The sequence below is a fragment of the Macaca nemestrina genome, chromosome 16 (genome assembly GCF_043159975.1).
Source record: "Macaca nemestrina isolate mMacNem1 chromosome 16, mMacNem.hap1, whole genome shotgun sequence".
NCBI classification, from domain to species: Eukaryota; Metazoa; Chordata; class Mammalia; order Primates; family Cercopithecidae; genus Macaca; species Macaca nemestrina.
Window position 1 is genome coordinate 85851648 of NC_092140.1, and position 12248 is coordinate 85863895.

The 12248-nt window shown below is 42.0% G+C and overlaps 1 protein-coding gene across 1 annotated transcript in view; it reads left to right on the forward strand.

Annotated features, from left to right (window-relative positions):
- Positions 1-4350, forward strand: part of LOC105491741 (E74 like ETS transcription factor 1) — a 48536-nt gene extending 44186 nt beyond the window's left edge. Inside the window, exon 8 of the mRNA XM_071081452.1 lies at positions 1334-4350. Coding sequence (XP_070937553.1) covers positions 1334-1937 — 604 coding nt within the window. The 3' untranslated portion in view covers positions 1938-4350. The remainder of the gene's footprint in view (positions 1-1333) is intronic.
- Positions 4351-12248: the final 7898 nt, after the last annotated feature.

Genomic DNA, 12248 nt, shown 5'->3' on the forward strand with positions numbered 1-12248 from the left:
AACTGTAGCGTTATGACCAAAATTTGTGAAAATTTGAACGTGGAAAACTGCTAAAACATGCTTCTATGTGTTTTTCCAAAGCTTAGCCATATTTTCTCTGCCAGTCCAAGAGCCCTGACAGGTTAATTATAATCATGGCTTGTTTCATCTAAATATGACATGAAATGTGAGCTATTAAAATTCTAAGAATTCTGTCATATGGTTAAGACTGAGGTAGGTTTTTTGTTTAGGTTAATTAAGCACTTCCCCCTTTATATATAAAAACAGGTTGAGTACAATTATATGAATTTTTGTAATTATTGTGGATGAGCATGTTGATAACATTATCTCTCAAGTATTAAAATAGCAGGCCGGGCTCAGTGGCTCATGCCTATAAGCCCAGCACTTTGGGAGGCCAAGGCGGGTGGGTCACCTGAGGTCAGGACTTTGAGACCAGCCTGACCAACACAGAAAACCTGGTCTCAATTAAAAATACAAAAATTAGCCGGACGTGGTAGTACATGACTATAATCCCAGCTACTCGGGAGGCTGACAGGAGAATGGCTTGAACCCAGGAGTTGGAGGTTACAGTGAACCAAGATCACACCACTGTACTCTAGCCTGGGCAACAAGAGTGAAACTCCATCTCAAAAAAAATAGCAGGAATGAATCAAACAGATTTGCTTTTAAATTCCTAATTTTAAGAAGCTCAAGCAAACTTCTTGCTAAGCATTTTTTTTTTTTTTTTAAAGACAGAGTCTCGCTCTGTTGCCCCGGCTGGAGTCAGTGGCGCGAACTCCGCTCACTGCAAGCTCCGCCTCCTGGGTTCATGCCATTCTCCTGCCTCAGCCTCCCAAGTAGCTGGGACTACAGGCGCCCGCCACCATGCCCGGCTAGTTTTTTGTATTTTTAGTAGAGATGGAGTTTCACCATGTAGCCAGGATGGTCTCAAGCTCCTGACCTCGTGATCCACCGGCCTCGGCCTCCCAAAGTGCTGGGATTACAGGCGTGAGCCAACACACCCAGCCCTTGCTAAGCATTTTAACATCCTCCTCCTTCCCCAACAAAATTAGCTCCTCATTTGTGTTAATGTGACCCTATGTACAGACCTTTCTTCCGTAGCACTCAGCAGCTGGTATCATAGTTAATGGCCTGAGAGTTTTGTGTTAGGCATCTCTGTATGTAGTGTTTAATACAAAGTCTGGCATGATGTTGGTCATGCTGTGTTGAAAATATGGGAAGTAGCATTTTGAAACATACAACTGGTATTTTGTAAAATGACTTCTCAAGTATTAAAGTGTTAAATGATGTAGAATATGCTAATTGTCTCACTTTAATTTCATCATCTCAATAGGACTATACAGGCTCCAACCCAAGTTCCAGTGGTTGTGTCTCCTAGGAATCAGCAGTTGCATACAGTAACACTCCAAACAGTGCCACTCACAACAGTTATAGCCAGCACAGATCCATCGGCAGGTACTGGATCTCAGAAGTTTATTTTGCAAGCCATTCCATCATCACAGCCCATGACAGTACTGAAAGAAAATGTCATGCTACAGTCACAAAAGGCAGGCTCTCCTCCTTCAATTGTCTTGGGCCCTGCCCAGGTTCAGCAGGTCCTTACTAGCAATGTTCAGACCATTTGCAATGGAACTGTCAGTGTGGCTTCCTCTCCATCCTTCAATGCTACTGCACCTGTGGTGACCTTTTCTCCTCGCAGTTCACAGCTGGTTGCTCACCCACCTGGCACTGTAATCACTTCAGTTATCAAAACTCAAGAAACAAAAACTCTTACACAGGAAGTAGAGAAAAAGGAATCTGAAGATCATTTGAAAGAGAACACTGAGAAAACGGAGCAGCAGCCACAGCCTTATGTGATGGTAGTGTCCAGTTCCAATGGATTTACTTCTCAGGTAGCTATGAAACAAAACGAACTGCTGGAACCCAACTCTTTTTAGTTAACATACCAAAGCTTATGGATGATTGTTTGTTAATTGAACATTTTCAATTATATGCAAACTGATTGATTCTAAGATAAAGTCTAAGGAGATTTCTAATTTTGTAATTGTTAAAGATAGAGTTAATTTTGATTTTGTTAGATGAGGGAGGAAAACTCAACTGTTTCTCTTTGTTATCTAAATGTTTCAGAATTCAGTCGTGAAGGAACAGGCATTTTACACTATGAAGACATGCTTTTGAGATTCTTTTTTCAGTTGCTATATCATAAGCATTTTTAAAGTTCCTTTTCTAATTTTACATTGTATTAGATTTTCTGATTCTTTTGTAAATACAGAACTTAAATAGAAGGCAACAGGAAATTTATATAGGAACTATTTTCATTCCACTTGTTGTATAAGTTAAGTCTTGACTCTTTCAAATGCAAAAAACCTATTTTATGCTTTGTTAAAATTATGGTGTCACTTAGATTGACTTTAGCTGGCTGTACTATATAATATAGAACTATGAATATGTAAAATAACGTGAAAAATTGGAGGTGCTGGTAGTGTGGCTGACCCTGTTTCAGAAACAGGATAGTGTAAAAGCATCAGCCTAAGAATGGCACTCCCACTAACTCGCTATGTAATCTTGACCTCTGTGGGCTTTAGTTCTTCTCATAAAAGGAAGAGATGTGTTGGACTAGACTAGATGATCACCACTGTCTCTTCTAGTTCTAATCTTTTTAATTCTAATACCTGTATTTTCAAGTTATGTCAATTAAATCATTATCAGGTTATTTCCTAATGTAAGAATAGCTGAAATGTTGCAGAGAAATAAGTGACCCAACAAAATTTATTCATCTGTGATGGGTAAGATTTGCCATAAATTCTTCCTAAATAATTTGTTTACTAACTCTTTAGGCCACTGTGCTTTGCAGTCCATTAGTAAACTTGTGTTGCTAAGTGCTAAACAGAATACTGCTATTTTGAGAGAGTCAAGACTCCTTCTTAAGGGCCAAGAAAGCAACTTGAGCCTTGGGCTAATCTGGCTGAGTAGTCAGTTATAAAAGCGTAATTGCTTTATATTTTGGATCATTTTTTATTGGGGGTGGACTTGGGGGGTTGCATACAGAGATAACATATATATCCAAGTTTCTGAAATGAAATGTTTTTAGATTACTTTTCAACTGTAAATAATGTACATTTAATATCACAAAAAAATTGTCTTCTGCAAATTTTCTAGTATAACAGAAATTTTTGTAGATGAAATCATTATGTTTAGAGGTCTAATGTTATGTTTTCATATTACAGAGTGAATTTGTATTTAAACAAAAATTTAAATTTTGGAATCCTCTAAACAATTTTGTATCTTTAATTGGTTTATTATTAAATAAATCATATAAAAATTCTCAGTGTTTCTGTTTTCAGGCAAAACTTTCTTAAAGAGTAAGTGTACAAAGAATATTGCTAGAACATTAGCAATGTTTATAAATAAACAAACTCCATTAGTCAGAATTGTAGGATATCATCCTTTCACTTTTCCTTTATAGCAGGCCAAATGGCAGTTTCTAAACATCACACAATGGATTACCAAGTTGTAAAAATTAGACAACAATAAAATATTCCCAGCAAAAATATTAAACACACTTTTGTTTCGTTTTGTTTTGTTTTTGAGACAGAGTCTCAGCTCTGTCGCCCAGGCTGGAGAATAGTGGCATGATCTTGGCTCACTGCAACCTCCACCTCCCAGGTTCTAGCTATTTTCCTGCCTTAGCCTCTCAAGTAGCTGGGATTACAGGTGCCCACCACCACATCCAGCTAATTTTTTGTATTTTTAGTAGATACGGGGTTTCACCATGTTGGCCAGGCTGGTCTTGAACTGATCTCAGGTGATCTGCTCGCCTTGGCCTCCCAAAGTGCTGGGATTGTAGGTGTAAGCCACCACGCCCCACCTAAACACACTTTTGAAAATAAGTTTTCTAGTTAGAAACTAGGTCAGTTAATAGTTAAACTTGGAAAACATCGAAAAATTTTCTTATGAAAATTAAAGTCTCTGTAATCCAATAAGAAGTAACTTTCACTTATTCATTTTTTCATGTTTGTGAATGTTCTTCCAAAATGTGATTTTAAAGGCCGTGTAATATTATATTGGTATACCAAAATCCAGTTAAATAAAACCTTTTTAACTAGATAAGTAAGTTTTATAGTTTTTCACCACATAGTGAATATCAGTGTCTTAGTTTGTCGTCTTCGTTGCTGCTATAACATAATACCTGGGACTGGGTAATTTATAATGAACAGAAATTTATTTGCCCACAGTTCTGGAGTCTGGGAAGTCCAATATTAATGCACCAGCAGGTTTGGCAGTTCTCATTCCAAACAGTGCCTGAACACCATGCCCTCTGGAGGGAAAGAAGGCTTCATCTTCAAATGGCAAAGAGAAAAGCAAAGAGCCCACTTCCACTTCCAAAAGACTTTTTATTTATTTATTTATTTATTTATTGAGACAGAGTTTTGCTCTTGATGCCCAGGCTGGGGTGCAATGGCGTGATCTCGGCTCACCTCAACTTCCGTCTCCCGGTTTCAAGTGATTCTCCTACCTCAGCCTCCCAAGTAGCTGCGATTACAGGCATGCACCACCACACCCAGCTAATTTTCTATTTTTAGTCGAGGCAGGGGTTTCTCCATGTTGGTCAGTCTGGTCTCGAACTCACAACCTCAGGTGATCTGCCCACCTCGGCCTCCCAAAGTGCTGGGATTACAGGCGTGAGCCTTTTTATGAAGGCATTAAACCCATCCATGAAGGTGGAGCCCTCCTGGTCTAATCACTGCTTAAAGGCTCCACCTCCCAATACCTTTACTTTGGCAATTAAATTTCAACATGAGTTTTGGAGGGAACAAACATTCCAGCCATAGCAGACAGTACATAATGATTTTTTGAAAATTAAGGATCTTGCACTATTTTTGAGTCAGTTATCCTTAAAGGAGATACCAGATAAACTCTCTTTATTTATAATAGTAACACCATTTAAATTGTGTATTTTTTTTTAAGTTTAAAAGTTATAGTATAAGAATTTTTAGAGACACTGTTATTTAAGGTTATTGGAATAGTGTACAATTACCATGAACACTGAAATTTTAAAGATGAGAAAAGAAGCCCAGATGTGGTGGCTGTCGCCTGTCATCTCAGCACTTTGGGAGGCCAAGGTGGGAGGATCACTTGAGCCCAGGAGTTTTAAGACCAGCATGGGCAACATAGTGAGATATCATCTCTACAGAAATTCAAAAAATTAGCCAGGTGCAGTGATGCACTCCTGTGGTCCCAGCTACTTGGGAGGCCAAGGTAGGAGGATCACTTGAGGCAGGGAGATGGAGGCTGTAGTGAGCCATGATCACGCCACTGCACTCCAGCTTAGGTGACAGAGGGAGACCCTGTGTTCAAAAAAAAAAGAAGAAAGTCATGTAGTAAGAACCTTAAAACTTCAAAAGCTTAGTCTTTTGGTTTGAACTAAGTATCAGCTACTAAGGAACCTGTGTTTCCCCCATTAGAATGTCTTATGTGTCCATATATTCCTTTTTTGTATCTATAGCTACCATCCTAGTTGTAGTCTTTTCTATGTTATTCTTGCCACAGTTTATTCACTTAATATATGAGTGTGTATTTTGTGGCAGGCAGTATTCTCTGTGCTGGAGATAGGTCAGTGAACAAGAGCCTCCCAAGTGACTTCCTGCTTGTGAACTCTTAGTTTGTCAACATGAACTGTTTTTATTCACACTTCTAACACAAAAGCTTGGGATTTTTTCACACCCACTCCCAGTTCTGATACCAACTGGGTGTCTTTGTCCTACAATTCAGTTCAATTCTGACCCTAACCACTTGGAGTTAGCACAGACCCCACAGGTTAAGGGGCTTAGTCTCTCAAAACCGCCCCTCCTTCCGATGCCCATTGCAAGTCCCAGGTTTCCACTTGTACTTCTGACCAGCTGGCTATAAATCAGGGGTTCCCATGACCCCCACCTGCTTAGGTTGGATAATTTACTAAAAGAGCACACAAAACTCAGGGAGCCAATTTACTGGTTTACATTGATGTCAGTTTATTATAAAAAATAACAACTCATGAACAGCCAAATGAAAGATGCATAAAGCAATGAATGGGAGGAAGTGAACAGAGCTGCTCTCCCATCTCATGGTGTGCCACCTACCCAGCACCTCAGAGTGTTTACCAACCTAGATGTTCTCCAGACACCAACATTTTAAGAGTTTTTTAATGAAGCTTTTATTACATAGGCATGCCTGATTAAATCACTGGCCATTGGTGATTGAACTCAATTGCTACACCCTTTCCCCTCCCAGGGGATGGGACTGAAAGTTCCAACTCTAATTACATGGTTGGTTCCTCTGGAAATCATTTCCCATCCTGAAACTATCTGGGGACCCATGAAGTGTCCACCTTATTAGCATAAACTCAGGTATGGTTGAAAAGGGCTTGTTACGAATAACAAAATATGCTCGTATCCCTTCTAAATGCCAAGGGTTTCAGAAGCTAGGGTGTCAGGAACTAGGGATAAAAGCCAAATAAGATGTTTTTATTGTATCACAATCATGCACCTACTTACGGAATAGTCTTTCTAAAATATCCCTTGGCAGTTTGGGCAACATAGTGAGACCCCATCTCCAGAAAAAGTAAAAATATTCACAGTGCATGGTGGCAAGAGCCTGTAGTCCCAGCTCTTCAGGTGGCTGAAGTGGGAGATCTCTTGAGCCTGGGAGGCTGAGGCTGTAGTGAGCTGTGATTACAGCACTGCACTCCAGCCTGGGTAACATGAGACCCTGTCTCAAAAAAATCAAATAAAAATATACCTCGGGAATGCATAATGTTCATATATGGAAACCCTCAATACCTTTCTAGTTGTAGGATAAAGTCCAAAATCCTTAGCTTAACATTCAAATTCCTCCATCAAACTGGGTTCTTAGGCCAACTATTTCAGTGTTACCCTTTTTTTTTTTTTTCCTTTGAGACAGTGTCTCACTCTGTCACTAAGTCTGGAGTGCAGTGGCACAATCTTGGCTTACTGCAATCACCGCCTCCTGGGGCTCAAGCGATCCTCAGCCTCCTGAGTAGCTGGGACCACAGGTGCGTACAGTGCCAGGCTAATTTTTCTTGTGTTTTTGTAGAAAGGGTTTTTTGCCATGTTGCCTAGGCTGGTCTCCAACTCCTGGGCTCAAGGGATCCGCCCCCCCCTTAGCCTCCCAAAGTGCTGAGATTACAGGAGTGAGCCCTTGTACCCTGCCGATGTTTTCCTTAAAATGCAAATTTTTGGTTCCACTCCATACTTAATGAATTTGCATCTCATGGGAAAGCTGTACAATTTGCATTTTTTGTTTTTTTCTGAGACAGTCTCATTCTGTCACCCAGGCTGGAATGCAGTGGCACAATCTCGGCTCACTGCAACCTCTGCCTCCCAGGTTCAAGCAATTTTCCTGTCTCAGCCTCCCAAGTAGCTGGGACTACAGGTGCCTGCCACCATGCCCTGCTGATTTTTGTATTTTTAGTAGAGACGGGGTTTCACCATATTGGTCAGGCTGGTCTCGAACTCCTGACCTCAGGTGATCCACCCGCCTCGACCTCCCAAAGTGCTGCGATTACAGGTGTGAGTCACCGTGCCCAGCACAGTTTGCATTTTTAACTAGTATTGTATATTCCTTGCTACACAGAGTAGCCCTAAATTAGCAGCAACATCATCTGGAAACATTTTAGAAATACAGAACTCCAGGCCCTGCTCCAGACCTAATGAATCAGAATAATATAGACATTCAAGTTTGAAAAGTACTAGGTAATCTTAATGTACTCTTGGAAGTTTAAGAACCACTGATCTAGCCCCAACGTATTCTTTTAAGCTTATCCCTTGATGTTGCTCTACATTTATTCATTCAACCAACACCTATTGGGTAGTGTATCAAGCATGGCTTTACATAGTCATGGAACTCGTTGTACAAAGTTGAAAAAGTATGATGTCCACGCTCCAGAGACACACTGGGATTAATGAATGAAGCGGCATACTGCTGCGCGTGACCAGCCAGTGGCTCTCACCATCCACTTAGAATAAAGGGATCAATATTTTGGGCACACCCATAACCCATTCATGGTACATTAGCTAGGGAGCTCTCCCTTATGTGCTAGTATTTCTTAAGATTTCATTCTTGGCTCTCTTCCCACTGCACATGCTTCTTTGACAATCTCATCCACTTCTATTGGCTCAGTCACTATATTATGTCTTGACTCTCTCTAGCCCTAACAAAACCTAGTCACCAACTCCTGAACAGGACATGGCTGTCTGTGCTAGGCCTCTCCACGCCAAATCATTGACTCGACATTGTTTATTAAGGAAGGACCTGGGATACTACTGTCACTGTCCTTAACCTATAAACTTACTGCCTTCTTCACTTTCCATTTATGCTGTAACCCTCTGTAGTATTGCGTTTGCCTCATTACCCTGAAATCATTGTTACAGAGGTCACTAAGAGTAACCAATCTCTATATTGCCGAATTCCATGATCCTTCCATTCGTGGACCTCTCCAGCAATTGATAACCTTTTGTAACCCACATTTCCTTTAAACTCTCTATTGCCTTCAGTTTTGCCCAATCTGAAGTGCTCACCTCCCCTATCGTTCTGCTTCTGTAATATTTCCCCATTTTACCATGTGAATAATAATTTCCTAATGTTCCCCTTGGGTTGTTCCAGAAACTTTTTCAAAGATTGGAGTTCCCCCAAGTTTTATCGAAAGGTCACTGTTCTTATGTTCTGTTTTCACCTTATCCCTTTCCAATCTGTTCTCCCCAGTGCAATAGGAGCGTCAATTTAATTATGTCAGTCCTTCAGTGGTTCCTTCATCTCAGACGGAGTTGAGGCCCTGTGTGGTCTCACCTTTTCTTTATCTCACCAGCCTGATCATCAAGTTCTACTCTCCAAGACATCACATCGATTAGAATAAGGATGCTTTCAATTGCAAGAAACAAACAGAAAAACCCAACTCAAAATTATTAAATAATACAAAACAAAAAGTCTGCAGTTTAGAGGCTTCTGGGTTGGTTAATTCAGGAGCTCAGTGGTGACATTGAGGTACCAGGTTTCTCCATCCTTCTGCTTTCACTTTCCTTGGGATATTGGTTTGGTCTTCCAGGATGGCTCTTGCTAAAGGTAGCTGCAGTAGTTTATTCTGTATTTCTGTTTTTCAATAAGGAGACCTTTCCTGGAAGCCCTGAGCAGACATCTCACACATGGCTCATTGACTACATGAGTCATATACCCCTTCCTAAACCATACTGCTGGCCAGCCATGTGGGATTACCACAAATCACTTAGTCATGTGCTGGAGAATCAAAATTGGCACTCCACAGCAAGGAAGAAGGGAGGAATGAGTATCCTACTGTTATGTATGTAAGTCCATCTTCCTACACATACACTAAAACATGCTCATGTTTATATGAAAAATGTATTTATTTCCCAAAGAGAATCAGCCAGAGTGTCATCCGGATACTCTTATCCAGCTTCATGTCTAAGATCTCTGGTATGATATGCAGCCTTCTTTGTCAACTGGTGGCTGTGGCTCCCTGGTGTTGTCCTCAACAGCCACATCTGATATGAGCCCTGGGAAGAATGCTCTTATCTTAAGGCTGCTCCCCTTGCCCTTGCCCTTGCCCTTCCCCTTCCCCTTCCCCTTCCCCTTCCCTTCCTTCTTTCTTTATTATTTTTTGAGACAGAGTTTTGCTCTGTTGCCCAGGCTGGAGTGCAGTGGCACCATCTCAGCCCACTGCAACCTCCACCTCCTAGGTTCAAGCGATTCTCCTGCCTTAGCCTCCCGAGTAGCTGAGAAGACAGGTGCACGCCGCCACGCCCGGCTAATTTTTGTATTTTTAATAGGGACAGGGTTTCACCATATTGGCCAGGCTGGTCTCAAACTCCTGACCTCAGGTGATCCACCCACCTCAGCCTCCCAAGGTGCTGATTACAGGCTTGAGTCACTGCGCCGGGCCTTAGAGTACATTTCTTTCTTCCTTTTTTTTTTTTTTTTTTTTTTTGAGATGGATCTCACTGTCGCCCAGGCTGGAGTGCAGTGGTGCGATCTCTGCTCACTGCAAGCTCCCCCTCCCGGGTTTACGCCATTCTCCTGCCTCAGCCTCCCGAGTAGCTGGGACTACAGGCACCCGCCACCGTGCCCAGCTAATTTTTTTGTATTTTTAGTAGAGATGAGATTTCACTGTGTTAGCCAGGATGGTCTTGATCTCCTGACCTCATGATCCGCCTGCCTCGGCCTCCCAAAGTGCTGGGATAACAGGTGTGAGCCACCGCGCCCGGCCCTTTCTTTCTTTTTCTTTTCTTTTCTTTTCTTTTTTTAGACAGAGTCTCACTCCATCGCCCAGGCTGGAGTGCAATGGCATGATCTCAGCTCACTGCAGCCTCTGCCTCCTGGGTTCAAGTGATTCTCCCGGCTTAGCCTCCCAAGTAGCTGGATTACAGGTGCCTGCCACTACGGCCAGCTAATTTTTGTATTTTGAGTAGAGATGGGGTTTCACCATGTTGCCCAGGTTGGTCTCAAACTCCTGACCTCAGGTGATCCGCCCACCTCAGCCTCTCAAAATGCTGGGATTACAAGCATGAGCCATCGTGCCTGGCCCCTATTTGAATTTTACAATCAGTTTGTCAACTTCTAAAAGGCAAAAGCCTCTGGGATTTTTAGTTTTATTTTATTTCAGAGAAGGGGTCTTATTATATTGCCTAGGCTGATCTCAGACTCCTGGCCTCAAGCGAACTTCTGGCCTCCTGCCTCACCCCCCAGTAGCTGAGATTACAGGCATGACCATGCCCCACTTGGGATTTTGATTAGGATCATGTTGAGTCTATAGGTCAGTCTGGGAAGATCTCAACAATACTGGGTCTTTTTGACTAATGGGGGAGCTCTCCATTTTTCAGTCTTCTTTAATTTTCTTTTTGAGACGGAGTCTTCCTCCGACAACAGTCCAGGCTGGACTGCAGTGCTACGATCTCGGCTCACTGCCAGCTCCACTTCCCAGGTTCACGGCATCCTCCTGCCTCAGCCTCCTGGGTAGCTGGAATTACAGGCGCCCGCCACCACGCCCGGCTAATTTTTTTGTATTTTTTGTTTTTTTAGTAGAGACAGAGTTTCACCGTGTTAGCCAGGATAGTCTCGATCTCCTGACCTCAGGATCCTCCCTCCTTGGCCTCCCAAAGTGCTGGGATTACGGGCATGAGCCACCGCGCCTGGTCAATTTCTTTTCTTTCTTTCTTTCTTTTTTTTTTTTTTTCTTTTTTTGAGATGGAGTTTCACTCTTGTTGCCCAGGCTGGAGTGCAATGGAATGATCTTGGCTCACCGCAACCACTGCCTACCGGGTTCAAGTGATTCTCCTGCTTCAGCCTCCTGCATAGCTGGGATTACAGGCATGTGCCACCACGCCCGACTAATTTTGTATTTTTAGTAGAGACATGGTTTCTCCATGTTCGTCAGGCTGGTCTTGAACTTCCGACCTCAGATGATTCACCCGTCTCGGCCTCCCAAGTCTTCTTTCATTCCTTTCAGCAATGATTTATAGTTTCCAGTGCACATGTCTTGCATACGTCTTGTCAGATTTACTTTTCAGTATTTAATATTTTTTATGTTACTGTAAATGTCATGGCTTTTTACATTTTAATTTTTTTTTTTTTTTTTTTTTTTTTTGAAATGGAGTCTCGCTGTGTCGCCAGGCTGGAGTGCAGTGGCCGGATCTCAGCTCACTGCAAGCTCCGCCTCCCGGGTTCACGCCATTCTCCTGCCTCAGCCTCCCGAGTAGCTGGGACTACAGGCGCCCGCCACCTCGCCCGGCTAGTTTTTTGTATTTCTTAATAGAGACGGGGTTTCACCGTGTTAGCCAGGATGGTTTCGATCTCCTGACCTCGTGATCCGCCCGTCTTGGCCTCCCAAAGTGCTGGGATTACAGGCTTGAGCCACCGCGCCCGGCCTTAATTTTTGATTATTAGTGATTTTGCTTTAAATCTTTTTTCTATTTTATTAAAGTATAACTTTGTAAAGTGCACAAATCCATATATATAACTTTGTAAAGTGCACATATTCATAAACCTCTCTTTGGGAAAGCTTTATTGTGAAAAAGATACAAATAAGATATTCTTGTTAGATTCAGTTCGAAAGGAAATTATCAAGTGTAATACACTTACTTAAGGACGGCCTCAACATTAGATTGGGAAGATTTTCTCTTTCAAATGAATGAAAATAATCCCTCTCATAGATGTTAGGTAGATGTTAGGTAACAGTATAA